The 17,721-nt window shown below is 45.0% G+C and overlaps 1 protein-coding gene across 1 annotated transcript in view; it reads left to right on the forward strand.

The window, feature by feature from the left end:
- The window catches only part of brf1a (BRF1 general transcription factor IIIB subunit a), a 64,529-nt gene that overhangs the window by 25,625 nt on the left and 21,183 nt on the right, over positions 1 to 17,721 (forward strand). Inside the window, exons 11-16 of the mRNA XM_029493549.1 lie at positions 140 to 232; positions 2,721 to 3,032; positions 15,776 to 15,837; positions 16,066 to 16,147; positions 16,298 to 16,353; positions 17,067 to 17,332. Coding sequence (XP_029349409.1) covers positions 140 to 232; positions 2,721 to 3,032; positions 15,776 to 15,837; positions 16,066 to 16,147; positions 16,298 to 16,353; positions 17,067 to 17,332 — 871 coding nt within the window. The remainder of the gene's footprint in view (positions 1 to 139; positions 233 to 2,720; positions 3,033 to 15,775; positions 15,838 to 16,065; positions 16,148 to 16,297; positions 16,354 to 17,066; positions 17,333 to 17,721) is intronic.

Genomic DNA, 17,721 nt, shown 5'->3' on the forward strand with positions numbered 1-17,721 from the left:
AATTTAAAGGGTTTGCAAAGTTTCAGAAGAACGGAGAACTTCAAAAAAAAAAAAAAAAAAGCTGGAGGGTAATTTCTTTTTCCCCGTTTGTCACACACATCCATCATTTTAAATGCTGCTTTGTTTTTATCTCCGACAGATGAGATTCATGTGTACCAGGACGAGATCGATGCAGAGCTCCTGAACAGCAGACCCAAACTGAGAGGCATCTACGCAGCCTACACTAAAGAAGGTTTGTGTCTTTGTAGGTTAATCCAGATGATGTCGTCACTGCGGTTGACCTCCAGTTATTTTCACTTCCCTGCAGAAAACTGAGACTGAAAAACAAAGTTTATGATCCTGAACAGCTTAGTTGTTGTTTTTTTTATTTTTTTATTTTTTGAAGAAGAAATAAGCTCTCCAGAAATAAAAAGCTAATGTGAAGCTATAAACTCACGACACCTCGGTCACCACATCACAGCTGAGAAACGGCAGGAACAGTTTAAATAAAACGAGGCTGTTAAGGTGGACCGGGACCAGGACTGGGTTGGCTGTGGCTCAGAAGGAAAAGTGGGTCGTTGTTTGACCCCCATCTCCTCAATGGGGTGACTTCTCTGGTTATAAAGAGAACTCAGACTGTGTTGAAGTCTATGGGAAAATGTCCCTCCTCCTCCTCAGTGAACGTTTTCCTGATGAGTTTCTGGTCTCAGTCATTTTTTTTAAATGATGCCACATTTAGAGGGAAAGGGGAGGGGTTAGGGGGCGGGGCTACTGTGAGCAGGTCAGATTCACCTTCTCCTCCAAATATGGTTCCTTCTGGTTTCAAAAAAACAGCAGCTTTAGGAAAGAGGACGAGAAGAATCCATTTACCATTTCAAATTAGTTTTAATGTCACCCTTCCTTGTTAAGAGTCTTAAAAGCTTTAGGAACCCGACACGGGGCTATGTACTGATGAGTATAATGCAATAAAATAAAATGCAAAAATGTGCTGAACCACATCTGACTAAAAGCACAACAGGATTAAAATGACACACGCGCACACACACACACACACACACACACACAGACAATGTACAGAAACATTTTTGGAGGGTTTTTTTGGGTTAATTGTTGTTTTCATTAACCTCCATGTGTTTGTGAAAATCAGCTGCCAGCAAATTAATGAGATTATTGGCAATTTGTCTAAAGTGACCTTTTAAATTAATTTGAGGGATAAAGTTCACCTCTGAAGTCCAAACACACAATGATACAACACTGAAACGCACAAGCCGCTACACAAATGCGTTGCCTGCGGTTCTTTCCCAAATTTATGGGTCATGAAACATTGAAATTTCTGTCAGTATGTAAAAATAGAGTGTTTGCCCCGAGGCTGCTCCACTGTCTACAGAAGCTTATAGGCTGAGGACAACGAAGAAACTCATTGTTAGAGATACTTACATTTTTATTTACGTCTGATTTTTGTGAGCTCCAGCAAACGCCACAGCTGCAGATTAAAAAAAGAAAGCTTCAGATTCCCCAGAGGAATTAAGATTCAGACTTTTGCTGAAAATAAAAATGGAACAGCTGCAATTTGTTCTAAAAGATGACGTCTGTGTGCAACAGGTTGTGTGTTGGACGTGCGGAGCGGCATTTTGGTTAATAAGGCCGCCGCTGCTGAGCCACCAGCCTCTCAGCGCCCATCCCAGATAAGGAGCCCTGACTCGGGCAGCAGTGTTTGGGAGCCAGAGGGGGGGTTCAACCTGTGGCTAATTATCAACATGCAAACGTAGACGGAGGCCGTTCATTTATTCATCTCTAAGACTCTTTTAGGCTTCATTATATCAGAATAGCAGGGATCGGCTCATCAGAACAGTCTGGACTGTGAGCAGGTGGTTCTGGTCCAGAGAATGAAGTTCATGTTGCTGTCGCCTCGAATGTTTCAGAGATCTGAACAGCATTTTTCCTTCTGTCGATCAGACGAGCTGCTGTCCATTATAACACACACATCAGCCTTGGGCTTCTTATCTCTGGCTGTCTGTCTTTGTGTGCCTCTCTCCCCCACACACACACACACTCTCCCCCCTGTTGTTCCACGGTGGGGGGGTTGTCGACGGCTGTCACTGATTTCAGGCGTGTTGCTCCTCCAGCTGCTGTGACGCTCTCAGATACGCTTTCGTTTCTTCTCAGACTGAAAGCCGAGTTTCTGTTTCTGACTTGTGGGCTGAAACCTGAGAGGACGTTTTAATTACGGCCGATTAAAGGGCACATTTTAATTATCTACCAGGACTGTGAGAAGGACGGCCAATATTATGAACCCAATTATTTTGTCTGGATGTAATTACATACCTACATTTTTCTTCTCAGTGATTTTGGAAACAAAATATTATTTACTACACTTTTGACGAAATTATTTTTAACGGCAGTGTGTTCTTTTTTTTCTGGGATGTGTTTAACTTTCTTTAATTATATTATTTGAATTTGAAAGCCATCAGTATGATGTACAATTATGCAGAAGTAACTGCACCGGCTGAGTAGAGTTTAATCTCTGCAGCCTGTTAATACACAGGACAGGAAACCACTCGTAATTTATGCTGAGACATTTTTCAAAATAAGGTTCAGACATTTTGTAAACAAAAAGGAGACTAACTAGGAAAAAATTTAGTTTTAATGGACTTTACCAATCTCACAGTCACACTTGTATATTGGTAGTAATTATTTGCCTGCCCCTCCTTCTCACCTCCCAGAGTTTCTCAATGATGAAGAGGACTCCATGTCCACATCGTCTAAAGTGGCTGATGGCGAGCAGCAGGACGAGGAAGACGAGCTCCGGGCCGTGGCCAAGCACTTCGGCAAAGATCTCGGGGAGCTGACGCTGGAAGCTCTGATAAAGCTGGAGCAGAAGAGTCCAGTGGAGGAGGAAGAGGAGGAGGAGGAGGAGGAGGAGGATGGGGACGTCCCAAAGAGGAAGGGCCCATCGTTGGCGTACATCCTGGGGACGATGCCGTCGGCGGCCACTCTGGGCCTTCCTGAGTCCATCACCAAGTGTGTCGGGGACGAGAAGGAGAACGGTGAGCGCAAATCAACAAGTCAATGGTGTTTATTGATGATGATGATGATGAAGGGTCAGAGGCTCGCCGCTTCCTGCCTGTGATCCAGGGAGAGTGTGTGTCTGTGTGTGGTACCTCGCTCCTCCAGGTTTAACGGTCATAATTAGCTTTTTCTCTCGAGCTTCGTCTGAAATCTGTCATCGCTTGTTGCGCTTCGTCGACGAACAAAAATCACCTGAAGAAACGGCACAGAGGCATTTTGTTTATGTTAGCCTCGAGTGATGGCGCTAACAAAATACAAGAATAACACAATACTCATAAAAGGAGACTGTGGTGCAGCAGGACTGTGTGTGTCTGTGGTGACGAAGGAACACGCATCAGTAAAAACCTAAATAAATCTTCCTCCTGCAGAAAAACTGGAGGAGTGATCCGACCTTCTGTCAACGTGACTTAACGGTAAAAAAAATAAATAAAATAAACGACTGCACGGATGCGTCATGCGTCGTCTATAATCATCTAATTACATGAGTGGGATGTTCTGTGTAGCCATTATCTGGGCCTGCAGAGGCGTTGATGGATGTGAGGTAATGGTGTCGTGCAGCTACATCTGTCCTCATGAGGAAACCTGTTTTTATGGCTGTGAGTGGGAGACAGGAGTCATTGGGGGCGGGGTTGGGGGTGATGGATGGACATTTGACACGAATATCAGCAGTTTTGACAAAATGGGAGCCAAATGGTGAATATCTGGAAAAACGTGGAAGCAGGTCGACAACTGTTTTTTTTTTTTTTTTTCCCCCCACACACAGATCTCAAAAAAAAAAAAAGAGATTTAGCCGACGTCACTCGTTGTACTTTAAGCATTGGCTTTTCACTACAAGTTTAAAAAATTCACATCATTTAGACCTTTACTAGATGAAATTGACAAAAAAAAGAAGTGAACTAGTAAATAAAAATCTTAAAATGGGAAACCTGGGAGGTCAAAAGGTGGAAGAATGTCACTTTTCATCAGATGTTCCTAAACGAGTTTTGGTCAGTTATGGGTTCTTTTGGCGGATGATGTGCTTCTTTAAACATTCTGTAAATGTGTAGTAGTTACTTTGACTGATTTTGGCAAACATCCACTAAAGTTAGATTTTTCCATTTGACAAATGCCCGTCGAGCGTCCTCTCTTGTTCTCAGCAGCCAAATTTCAGCGTTTCGTCATCGTCTGAAGAAGGGCAGCGAGTTAAATAGTGAAGACGAACGTGAGACTTTCCCGGTCGACACCAAGATCTCTGTAAAACATCCTCAGCTCGGGTCAAACTGCCCATTAACCCGCCGCTGACGTCATCCTATCACGAGGCTCAGAGTGAGAAAAGGCCTCGCTGACCCGAGCGGTCTTCAATCACTGCGCTCTTTTTTTAATTTTTAAAAAATGTCGTTTTTGTGACAGTGTTAGTTTGAGTCGCCGTCCTGACTAAACGGCATTAAAATAAAAAATGATTGAAGGGTGTGATTGTTGGTGAGTGGGCCTGCAGGCTGGTCTCAGCAGGACGCTGTGTGTCTGTGTGTGGGCTGTGTGTTTGTGTAACACCACTGTGCCGCCATTTTGCCTCAGAAACTTACCAACAGAAACGCAAAAGTACACTTCAAATACACTGAAATGTTTAAATGATAAAATACGATGGACGATGTTGTTGAATTAAAAGTTGGTGAAACGCAGATGTCGGTCTCTCAGTTAAAACTGTAGTAAACAATGACGTTGTGAAATGGCAAAGGATCATGGGAGTTGTTGTCCCGGTCTGTTTGCATTTCTTTAGCGATTCGGCTCATCACCTCTGCATAAGAAATAGAGCAGGTAATAAAAAAAAAAAGGGACAAATGCTGAATTGGAGCAGTTTAATTTTAAGAATCAGATTCATTTATGCAGTTTAGTGGAGTTGAGACTGTTTGTGGATTTTCAAATTTTGTAAGTTGCGACTCATAAAAATGCTTAAAACTGAACTGATAAAAGCAGATTTGAAGTTTCTGGGATGGAGGATGTGACGCCATCATGAGTCGTACATTCTTCTGGTTTGAGACACAACATTTAGGAAACATTTAGGTCAGAATATCTGACACAAAGAAAAGTAGCATGTTACAGTTAATTACATTTTTTATATTCATGTTGAACGACAGAAAAATCAAAGATATGAGTCAGACTCTGATTGGGTCAGATTTAATGTACTATTTCTTATTTCAAAGGTCCAGCAGCTTCCCGACGTCTCCTACAATCACCAGCTGTAATTGAATTCAGCTGGAGACTGTAAAGTAAAGTTGTCTCTTCGTTGTGTGTTTGCCTTTAGTGTGTTAACACAACAATGGAAGGAGAAATAATAACACAATAAATGAAACCACCTCGGTGTTTATGGCGCTGCTAATTGGACTGAAGTCTGGAGCAGTTTGGTGAAAACTGTAATGTGTGAATGCAGTATTTTCCTGTCATTTCTACTCTGCTTATTTGTGTGTGCGCACAACGGGACATGTGTGTCTGATTAGCCTTAAATTGGTGTGTTGTGTTGTTGTGTGTTTGTTTAGGAGTCGGCTGGATTCAGGCTGGTCCTGGTTCTGTGGTTCAGGGTTTTTGGCTAATTGTGGTGGGAATGGGATGGGCAGGTCTCGGGGGGGTCGGGGGGCAGAGCTGTGTATCTCGCCCTTCCCTAAACTCCATCTTTGAAGTATTAAGTGGACGAGGCTCCTTGTCATTAGGGGCGAGTCTTTCATCTGTGCTTCGGTGTGTAGTTTGTGGACATTGTTGTAATTTTGGATTCTCTCTGGAAAAGAGAAGAAAGAAGCTCTGAACAGTGACGATCGAATATTTACGGTTTGTGTGTCCGTCATCCCAGAAAGTGCAGGAAAAGCTGGTTACACTGAGACGACGCAGACAAACTGGAGGTACATTAATTTAAACGGCGCCGTTCTTGGTCCCCGGGGGGTGTGTCCTCCTGAGGATGGACTCCCAGGTCATCAGTCCTGAGGAGTGTGTGTTTGGTGGTAATTAGCTGATGTTAACACGCATTCAGCTTCATTAAGTTGCTGCTTTTGGACAATTTAAAGAAAAATGGATACCAATGCTGCAGATTCATATCACAAAGTTTTTAATCTATATGTTTGGTATGTATCCATAATAAACATCACACAGTCGTTTCCTGTCCAGTTTATCTCCGGAGCCAATCACATTAAGTTCTTTAGTTTCATTCATTTGCAGTTTGGCAGTTTTTTGTTGTTGTTGCTTTTGAAGATAAATTGTGTGGATCCATTTTGGGAGCCCTCCTGTGAACACAGCTGTTGTTTCCCAGTTAAACTCTGTTCAGTCCTTCACCCTGTTGTGCTCGCTGCCGTCTGAGCGATGGCCTTTTCATTAACTCGTCACATCAGAGTGCCGCCGCCGGTCCGGGCCGGCCCAGTCCAGGCTGAGGAGGGAACGTGACTCCGGCACCTTGGTGCCACATTTGTCCCGCTCGTCTGTGGCCGTGGTCTTCGGGGAGCTCGACGCCGCGCCATTAGAGGCGGCATTGATTGAAGCACATGTTTTTTCAGCAGGGCACTTAATTCAATCAATGACGTTTGGCCCGACCTTAACTACCTCAGTGAACACAGCTCGTCCAACCATTCGGCCATTTTTACCACCAACAAAAGAAAAAAACTCCAGGGTCCCTTTTTTTTTTTATTATTCTGAAATGTTGTATTTCAGACTGAGACCAGAAACTCATCAGGAAAATGTTTACTGAGGCGGGACATTTTCCCATAGACTTCAATCCAGTCTGACTTTGCTCTACAGTGGAGCTGCTCCCTGATGGTCAGTAGACAGAGCTGCAGTCTTCATCGGCTTGTATTAAAGGAGCCTTCGTGATTTGGTTTTGGAAAGTGACGCCGCTCAGCAGATGAGTTGTCTTTCAAATGAGCAGCAACTGTCTCGTCTCCGCATCCACACAGGAGAGGAAATGCAAAGCGGCAGCCACACTTTCCCTCCTCGTCCGAAGAGAACAGGATCACATGCGCCTTTTTTGTTTTGGGATGCAAATGAGGAGAAAGGCAGCGAGGTCAAAGGTTTCCTGCTGTTTGGTGTAAATGACTTGATACAAATGCAACAGCTGTCCTGTTTTTAAGGTTTCTACAGATTTGTAAAACAAAGGAAAGTTCACCCAAAGCCTCTTTGAATGAAAATAACAGCAGAATCTGTTCGGGACAGATCTCAGCTGTGTTTAAAAAAAAAAAAAAGGAGCAGGGAGTAACTCGGCTCTTCTGTCTGTTTTCTGTTTTCCGAGATCATTTCTGGTCCTGGAGCAGACAGTCGCTGACTTCCAGTTCCAATATCAGCTTGATATCAGTCAGCTGACTCTGATGTTTGGAGTTTAAAGCACATGTCTGAGTAGATGATAGATTTATTTATTATACCAGGAAAAAAAATGAGCTGCTGATCCGAGGAAAATGAAAATATGGAGAATTTTTTTCTTAAAACTGAAACAATTACTTGTCCAATCATCTCAGTAAATGAATCAGTGGATGGTCAGACTGCCGCTTTGAAAAATGCATGTTAGCATTTAGAGCTGTAAAAAAAAAAAAACAGATCTGCAGCCCTTCTTTTCTTTTATTAAATTAGCATGCTAACACAGTCAGCCTTTTGTCTTATAGAGCGTGTTAATGGCTGAAGCTGAAGAAGAGCTACGTCGTGTACCGTTTGTCTGCTGGTTCACTTCAGGATACAGAAGCTCGTTAGTGGGACACGAATCTCCGCACCTGTCGGATAAATATTTGATTTACTGTTGTTGTTCAATCAGGAGCTGCAGCGGTCGGACAGTAAAAACCAGCCTCTTTAATTAATAATAGCTCATCAGTAATTCAAGCAGCTGCTCCGTTCAAACTTATCCATTTGCTTGTTTCCTGTCTGCTGCTGTGGGACAGCTGGATAGGCCTGTGTATGTGTGTGTTCGGTGCCTGGGGCGCTACAATAGAGCCTGACGGACATATGGAGAGATGGACACGACTTCTCGGAGGAGGGAAGTGACAGAGTCGGGAGGCGATGACAGCGCAGGGAGACGGGTGTCACCGACACACAGCAGAAGACGACGACGATGGAGGAGAAGACGAAGAAGAAGAGGAGCGGCTTCATGTTTATTTCAGGCTCACTCTGCTCTCTGTGGACAAACAGTCGCACACTTTCAATGAGTCAGTACAAGCTGAGCTACCTCAGCAGCAGCCGTGTGTGTGTGAGAGATAGCAGTTAGCAGTCAGTGTCTCTGGTGGGCGGCCTGTCACAGCAGCCGGCTGTGATTGGAGATGATGTGCGTCTTCTGGCCCGGGGAGAGAAAAGGGGAAGGGAAGCCGTCTCGTCTGCCGCCGCCAGCCTGACGGGAGATGACAGCTACCGTTTAGTGGGCAGGCGAAGGCGGGAGGCCGCTCGCCTCGGGCTGTTGCGTCACAGCGTTTACAGTCTCACCTCCTGGATCCCTGCCCCCCCTTTCTTTTATCAGGGGTCCCACCCTGATCCGGCAGTGACTCAGACAGTTTTCTATGAGGTGGGAGGGAGTTTCCTTATTTATAACCTGTCAGCTGATAACACTAACAGGCTGCCACTGTAGGAGCCAGCTGATCAATATCAAATCCTGAAATCCAAATTCAGCAGAGTGACATGAGGACAATGAGTCTTTTTTTTTTTTTTTTTTTTAATTTATATTTTAATATGTATGGAGTGACGATCTTCTCAGATTGTATAAATAAACCATCAAGAAAGTTCTTCCTCTTTTTCTTAGCTGAATGCGTTGCAGTGATGAGGCGCTTTTCTGTTTCCTGCCTCCTGCTCATTTCCTCCAGAAAAACAAAAACAAAATCATTGATAGCAGCAGAAGTTGAAGGAAAGTGGGTCCTCCAAACAAAAAGCACGCTGCCACTTCTCATCAGCAGATCTTCTCTGATGATGAGTCACAGCGGCGGAAGATCAGAGGGCGGAGCTTCCCTTTGATTTGACGTCTCCTCTCCTGATTACTTCCACAGAAAGTTTGTAAATGTTTCGTAAGTGAGCGGCCTGATGGATGTGGGACATAGAGCGGTGATTCATCTGCGTGGAAAAGCCAACATTTGGCTAAACATTCCTGTGGCAGCAGACCAACGTTTCAAATGTTTGATTCCGGCACAGAACAACGCAAACATTAAACCCTCCGCATTCTCTGGCTTCTTCTTCCTGTGACAGACCAGGGAGCCGTTCATGAAATCCACTCCTGCTTTAAAACTTAAACGTAAAATTACCGACTGTTTTGAAAAAGGAAAAAAAGAGGAAGAATATGGAAGCGGGACAAAATGTCTTTAATCAAAAACGTTTATTTAAAACACGGGAAGTTGCTGAAAAGTCAAAACTTTGTGCGGTTTATGGGAGGACGCAGGCAGAGAGAGGTAGATGATAAACATCACGGCTGGTTTGAGATCACAATGGAAACAAAAGTCCAGAATTCTGTCCACGTTGTGTCTCCAGTACAGAGAAAGCAGAAATATTAACAGATGGACTGAGAACAGATGAGTCGTTTCATGTAAAAAGGACAACGTGGACTCAAAGCGAAATGACGTGAGCATCATCAGAAGTTTCAGTTTTAAAACTCCAAAAAGAAAAAGCGTAACGCTGCAGCTGGTTTAACTATAAATATCATCTCTGCACTGGCTCGGCAAGAAAATGACATCTAAAAAATATTAGATCTCATCAAGCTCGTGATGAAAAAGGTGCAGCTTCTTCACACAAATGAATTTAGAAAGCCATTGATCTGAATGATGTTTAAATTAAACTGAAATATTAAGAGCAGTTTTTTTTATTAATATTATTATTTGAGCTCCGTGCTGATGAAGAAGTTTTAAGTTTCTTTGATCACAGAGCTTCTTTAAGCTTCTGTTGTTAGAAAGTAAAATAAAGTTTCACAAAATTAAGGAGCAGTCTGCTGGAGGGAAAGAAAGAACACTTTTAATTGGACTTCCTGTTGTTGTGTTTGTGTAAACAACGTGTGTGTTGATTTTAAACAGTTCCTGGAATCAGCTGAGATAATTTAACATTTTTGTGACATTCAGTTTTATTTTTTGTGCAACTGGAGGCAGCTCCTGTATGTACGTCCCTCCCTGCTCTTTCTGGGGGGGTGTACGCTCGGTCTGGGCTTCTCCACGGTCGGGAGGTCCGGTTTTGATGGGCTGGCCCGTCCTGCCCGTGTCAGCGAGAACCTCTCGGTCTATTTATTGCCTCGGCTGGCTGGTTATTTCTCCGGGGGGTGGGCAGAGCTGGCACCGAGCCCGTTACCTCACACAACTGCAGGGAGGAACTTTAACGCCGGGAGCTGCTGTGGGTTTTTCTCTTTACTCCCTCCCTTTCTGTCTATTTTTGCATTTGAGGCCCCGAACCAACGGGGTCCTGAGACATGCAGCGGTGAAACGGAGAGGGGGTGTCGTACGATCCGGTTGGTGGAAGCTGTCAGTCGTTTGAAAGTTTCTGCTGCATGCAGGAAAATGTCACCAATCCCTGCTGCTGCTGCTGCTGGTGTTGGAGTCGACAGGCTCCAGGAATAATGCTGATTCCTGATGATTTAAAGGCCGTTATTACTTCTATTTGTGTTATAAAACTAAAACTACAGTTTTGATGCTCTGTTCTTCTATTGCAGCACGTTACCGTTGAGATTCATCTCAATTTAAGTCGCTATTCAAAGTGAAAATATCAGATATTAGTAAATGACTTTAAACTTCGGAGGATTTGCCTTCTTTTTTTTGTTTTATTTGCCGAAACCTGGAGTATTTTTCAACGAGCATTCAGTCTCTCATGTTGGTGTCCAAATAAACGTGATTTCTTCGCCATGGTCACTGTATGGGGGGCGTGGCCTGAGTTTAGTGGGGCCAAGATGGCGCCGGTAAAGCGGTACGCTGCACACCGTCTCAGAAACCTGCAGGTGACGTCACAGAGTTGAATATTGGAGGAACTTGAATTTCTTTGTGAGAGTGAGGGAGAAATGCAGCGAGAAGCAGGATGCAGTTAGCTTAGCTTGGCAGGAAGTGCTGGGCGGATGGATAAACTCTCTGTTGTTTGTCAGGAAATAGTTCCAATATGTAACCCTCTCCCACATGTTGTTGTTTGTGTGTTTCCATTCGTGTCCAGATTGAACAAACAGGATATAATGTGTTCGTTAGCTAGCTGCCTTAAAGGGTTTATGCTAAGCTAAGCTAGTCGCCACCTGTCTCCAGCTCTGTGTTTAAGACCTGAAAGCGGCACCGTGATCGAGCTGTCTGTTCGTCTTTTCGTAGATCGACTTATCTTTTTGTTCTTGCCGTCCTTTTACATCTGTGATTTCACTTTTCTCACTTCATCATAGTTTTCATGGACAGAATCCCTTTGTGCCGGCCTTTCCTGCCCGCGGCCTCGCGCAGGTCGAGGGAGGGGCGTTTGAGTGTAGGAGAGGATCAGGATTGTTGCTGACATCAAGAGCTACGAGTCCGGATAATGTGGGCTCCGTTTGAAGTGTGGATGATGGGTGATCCTGCAGCACCAGGGCGTCACAGCTCCATTCATCCTGCAGATCACACACACACACACACACACTTTGTTTTTTGGAAAGGAGAGGGAGGGAGGGAGGATGAAGGGAGCGGAGGAGTCGGCAGACTGACGCTTCCTTTTTAATTTTGCCGGTGTGACTTCCATCATTTTTCTTCCCGCTCTCTGCTCATCTGTTCTGTCCCTGTCATTCTTCCTCAGATGAGGCCGAAATGAAATACAGCTCAGGATTAGAAGGAGATCAGTGAACTCCTCCTAAACCTCCCTTTTCTCTCCCTCCTCCTCCTGCCCGTCTCCGTCTCTTTTCTCTATTAGCCTCTTTCTCTTCTTTCTCTCACCGACTGTCTCCTCCATTTATTTCCTCAGTTTTCAACTCCTTTGTCTTCGCTTTCAGCTGCTGCCGGCTCGTTCCTTCATGTCTTCCCTCCTGCTGCTTCCCTCCATCAGCCTTTTGTCTCTCAATCTCCAACCTACTTCATTCTTTCTGTCCTAATCTTTCCTGCTCAGCCTCTTTTTCTTTCTCTGCTACTTTTCCTCATTATTTCTCCCTCCTTTTGTTCCCCGACCCTCGCTGGTATTTTCCTCTCCCATTTATATATATTTGTTGTCTCTTTTTAAAGGACGAGGCTTGTGATTTCTTATTCGCAGCAAAACCAATGAAAAGGCCAAACTCTTTTGTCTTAGTGATCCTGATGGGGTTAGCCATCAGCTCTCACCTGAACGTCAAGAGTTTCTGTAACTTTGGACGTGAAAGAAAACATTGTTTTCGTATCCAAACCCAGATTTACTTTTTGTTTGGTTCACTGTAGTTGGCTCTGATTTTTATCAGCAGAAAGCTGAAAAGTAAAACAGAAGAAGACATTAGCTGTCTTCTTGCTTATTGTCTTGGTTGTCTATTATGTGTACGTTTTGCATATTTATAATCGTCCATTTTTTTCTCTCCAGAAGCTGATTCTGCAGTTCAACTGGCGCTCCTTCTTATTTTTGGGATTTCTGTCACATTTCTGAATTTTATGAACAATAAAGGTGCCAAAGCTTCGTTAATGTGAGTGAAACTGATTCCTGTAAAAATACAAAATACAAAAGAGCACTTTAAATTTATTTACCTGTAAACGTTAAAAGATGAGTCTAACAAAAAGTTTGAAAGGATATTGAGTTGACAGAAAACCCAAACTGGTGCTGCCCCCTTTAAAATCAATAATCAATGGGAACAAATGTGGATTCCTCAACAAAAGCTGTATTTCAGCTGTTGGAGAAGTTTGCAGAGCCGCTGAACATATTTTTCTTTTTTGTGGCTGGAGGACGGCGTAATGTCGGCTCACAGTGAGAAGGTGTGAAAAGACTAACAAGCTGCTGGTTTTGGTCTCTCCCCCCTTCACCTGTTGGCGTTTGTTCCTGCGGGGCGCATTTCTTTGTCTTTTCCTTTATTCTTCTTCTTTGGTGTTAGAGGGTCTCTGTAGTGAAGCACCTCATTCTCTTGACCACATCAGACAGGCCTGCCGCTGCGGGGGGAGGGAGAGATGTGTGGGTGCGGGAGGGGGGAGGGGTGAATGTGGCGTCAGGTTACCGGTGTGTGTGTGTGTGTGTGGAGAAAACGGGGCGATCGAGTTCACCGCCTTCGGGTTCTGACCACGATCGCCGCTACGCCGTCTGGCTCTGCCTCTGACTTGATGCGTTTTCAGGCCGGGAGTCGCCGGCAGAGGAAATTTAATTTGGCGTAAAATGGAGGAGCTGACACACACACAGCACAAAAACAAGGCAGTCAGGTCCATGATGTCGTTGCCCGGTGTTGAGTCCTGGTGCATTATGGGACAACAAACGGACGTGGAGCTCTTCACTTTGTGCTGCCGCAGCAGTTTATTTCCACGAGGTGAAGGTCATTGAGGTCGTCCTCAACGTTCATTCTGACCATCAGTTCATCTGATTAAATCTTAAATCCACGTTGCCAGGGAAACGGCAGACGACACCCGTGTCGTGGCACATTCGCTGTCCGTGCAGTAAAACACAGATGATGCATCAGCGTCCTCGACGTTCCAATCCTGGAAAGATAAACGAAGTCCCTCTGAGCTGCCTCAGGCCGACAGGAAGTGGTCGAGGACGAGGTCACCAGGGAGGCGATTTCCTCTTTGAAAGGCTGGAGGTTTCACTTCCTGCTGCCGGTCTGCCTTTGTAATTCAGTTCATCTGAAGCTGTTTGTTCATTTTAATTTCTCTCTTTCACTCCAGACTGGTATTTGTTCATCAGACAGAACAAACAAACAGAGTGAAGCGAGAAGGACGAATTTATCTGTTCAATCAAAACTACGCTGATTAAATCGTTGAGGAATCTGACGATCACCTCTCAGCAGATGAGAAATCCCTCCTCCATTGTGTCAAAGATTAAACACACAGACTTGATGAAATATTAAACGGTTGTTCTGTTTGTTTTATAATTTTTGGACTTCAGTTCCTCAGAAAGTTTGCAGATGTTCAGAAGTATGAGAGTTAAATCATCTGTCTGAACTCTCTGCTCTTTAATTACTGACTGAAATGAGTCTTAAAAAGCGACGACTTGACCTTCAAACTGCTGAAAGCGAACAAAGACGTCCTGTATTTTCTGCTCAGAGCCGCCGTTTTCCTCAACAGGAAAGCAGAGCTTCTCCAAACTGGAGTTTAAAGGACTGAACGCTGCTGTTTCAGCTTGCAACTGCAGCTGAACTGTTGTCGATAACCTTAAAAAACAGAAACCGAGTGTTTGAAACTGGAGGATGAGGGAGCCTGAACAGAGATTTACTGTGACGGCTGATAAACAGTGAGGATGAAGGAGCCCTGGACTGTCCGGGCTGATATTAAAGACAGATCAGAACCCGTTTTAAAATCAGGCTCAGAACCAGAACCGATATCAGGACCTGGACCTCCTTCTGCTGCCTGCGTTTTATAAAAAGTGAACGAGTAACCGTCGCTGTGAAACTCTGCAGATTCTTTTGCACTTCCTGTGTTTGATCAAATTAGTCGGTGTGTAGATATATCAGAGCGGCGGCTGAATAATAACTCGGTAATTGGCCCCACCCCCCTCTCCGGGGTTGGACCGGTCTTATCGGCTCTTCGTCTCGCCGTCTCTCTGCCTCCCAGAGCGGCTCATCTCTCCCCAGGCTTGTCTCCGTCTTATCTCGCCCTCACACTTCACGGGGAGGAAGTTCTTGGAGGGCTGGGCCCGGCAGATAGTGACTGACCTGCCTCTTCCCTCCGGGGCTGATTCTTTTTTAAGGAAGCTCCAATCTGTGAACTGAACTCAAATGTCTGACTAGATTTACCCCCCCCCCACCGAACACACCCCTCACTGTGTTTCCTCCCCCTCCGAGCACCTGTCTCTCCTTAATGAAGCAGAAAAGCTGCCTGTGGACTCAGGTGGCTCTTCTTTGAAGCTGCCGCCCTGTTGGGAGTTTGAGGTGGGGGCATTAGGAGGGTTTGCCCCAGGCAGGGGGGGGGGTGTCACTGTGAAAGTGTCAAAGGCAGAAAGATGAGAGAAGTTAAAGACTCCCACAAATGTGCTGCTTTAAAACATTTCTCTGCCTGATTGACTGTCTGATGTCTGCTGGCAGCCGAACTTTGTTCCCAAACAGCTAATCAGGTAAAAGCTGCCACGTTTCCTGTTGATGAGTTTCCTTCCACCTGTCAAAGACATCCAAAATAATCTTTTGTCTCCTTTTTGTCATCGTCTTCCACATTTCCTTTGAACCTTTCTCCTCCGAAGCTGAACCGTGTTCTCACCCGAGGATTCCAAACGCAGCTTTCTTTTGTCAACTCGCTAACGATAATAAAAAGAGACTTCCTGTCCCGTCCTCCCCATCAGCTCCCGTGGCGGGTAAAAGTCGGGGAGAGCTTGTCTCGTCTCAGGCCTCACCAGCGCCTCGGCGCGAAAAATGCAAATTGCCATTTCAGCATCTCTGCGGCTCCAAAACAAAGCGGAGCTGCAATCTAGTAAGCACATCGTAATTGAATGGAAAGTGCGTTAAGGTGGAGCCGCTCAGACGCCAGATAAGCCTGTTAATGTTTTATCTGCTGATTCACCCTGATGGAAGTTGGTCCACCAGGAGGATATGCAGCAGCACGCTCTTATTTATTTATTTTAATTTTTTTTTTGGGGGGGGGGGCAGCTGCTGTTTCCTGTTTTTGGCCTCTGGGATGTTGGAGCAGCCGTGAAAAATGTGCATTCCAGCAAGAATTGTCTAAGTGTGTGTGTGTGTGTGTGTGTTTGACAGATGGTGCTGCCGACAGCGGCGAGCTGGACCTGAGCGGGATCGATGACAGCGAGATCGAGCTGGTACGTACCTGCTGCTGAATCTCGACAGCTTTAGTGACGTTCAGGAGAAGTCCTGCTTCTTCGTACTAAGTCACGTTGAAATAGTCATGTATGAATCAACACAGCGGTCAGAATAAAGATTTTTGTGTAAAATACATAATAAAATTAAAGTAACGGCACTAAACTCACATCTCCATTTTCTCATTGTGTTGTGCTGCTGACTTCTCCCTGAACTCTGCCTCTCTGCAGTATCTGCTGGATGACAAAGAAATCAAAATCAAGACGGCGCTGTGGATGGCAGAAAACTCAGACTACCTCAAAGAGCAGAAAGGTTTCATTTTACGCCGTTTTCATCAGTCAAACCTCCAGCTCGTTTAAACTCACGGCCTGCTGTGACTCCCCCCAGCATTGTGTTGATATTGTTATCTCAGAGTTTGTGCTTTCAGACTCATTGTGTTTTTGTTTTGTTTTTTTTTTCCAGAGAAGGAGGCGAAGATAGCGAAGGAGAAGGAGCTCGGCATCTACAAGGAGAAGAAGGTAACGGCCGATAACTTTAACTTTAACTGAGATAAAGGCAGGCGGGCAAACAGGAAGTCTGGTGGTCAGACAAAGCCCGATCTGCAGGATTTATTCAACCACAAACAGTTCAAGGTCCGTCCGGTCTAAAGGTAGACCTGCATGCTCAGTTTGTATTCAGAAACTTAAATCCAGCCATTTGGATGAATTAAAGTTAAATAAATAAATAAAATGAAATACTGAATGAAGAGAGTCCGTGATCATCCACATGTTCAGTCTGGAGATAATCAGACGGTCCTGTGGAACCGGTTCCCTCCCTGTTTCTGCTTTTGGCTTCTGTGGACTCTTAACTGCAGAAGAACGGAGGTCTGATCAGCTGCCTGGTCTGTAAATAAATCACACGGCGGGTCAGATCTGCTGAGACTGAAGACGTGAAGTTCCAGGAGAAGAAAACCGATGTGGGCCGTAAATCGGAGGGAGGAGAATCTGAAGACCTCAATCTGCCGCCTTAATTGAGATAAACTGAAATGAGTTCTGCTGTAAATTTGATTGCTGAATTGGTCTGAGCGCAGATAGTCTGGATCCCGGGGGAAGCAGATAACATCTGACCGGCTGCTGGGTGGATATGGACTAAATTTACTGAAGACCACGAGGCCTTTAATCGTGATTTGTTTCCACAGAAGTCTTTGAGCAGTCCAGCTGCTTTTTAATAAATGTTTTAATCTTCGTTCCAGCCAAGGAGCTCCGGGAAGCGGCGGCCGCCGATCCGAGCCAGCACGGCGGACGAGGCCATCGGGAAGATGCTGGAGCAGAAAAAGATCTCCTCCAAGATCAACTACGACGTCCTGAAGGACCTCAACATCAAACCCGGAGCAAGCCCGGCTCACAAGGCCGAGTCTGTGAAGGCGGAGTCGGGCACCCCCAGGTTGACCCGCCGTAACCCCCCAGCTGCACGAGCGTCACTGAGCCTCAGCACGCCGCTCAGCACCCTGGGAAAAAGGTCGGTGGGACGCCGTTTACTCATTTTGCATAAGCTGTTAGATGTCGCAGCTGTCGCAGCTGTCTTCTTGATAAACAAACAGTTCTTCATCCAGGTTGATCTTCCAGCTGATGAACAGAAAGTTCCTCTCATGTGTTTGGGTCCTTCTATATTTATCTGATCAGGAGTTCTGCTCCAAAAATCTGATTGTCTTCTGTCAACATTCTGTCAACACAATAAACTCTCAGCAACTTCTCCTCACGCTGAAGACAACGTGATGTCTGGAAGTCTGGGAGTTTAGAGGGGTTAAAATATGATAAAGCTCATCCAGCTGCTCCAAATTAACATGAAAGGATTTTCATAACTTTGCATCATAAAACTCAATCGTTTGTTTTTGTTTTTGCTGCAGC

This window comes from Echeneis naucrates, chromosome 22 (assembly GCF_900963305.1).
Source record: "Echeneis naucrates chromosome 22, fEcheNa1.1, whole genome shotgun sequence".
In the NCBI taxonomy this organism is placed as follows: domain Eukaryota; kingdom Metazoa; phylum Chordata; class Actinopteri; order Carangiformes; family Echeneidae; genus Echeneis; species Echeneis naucrates.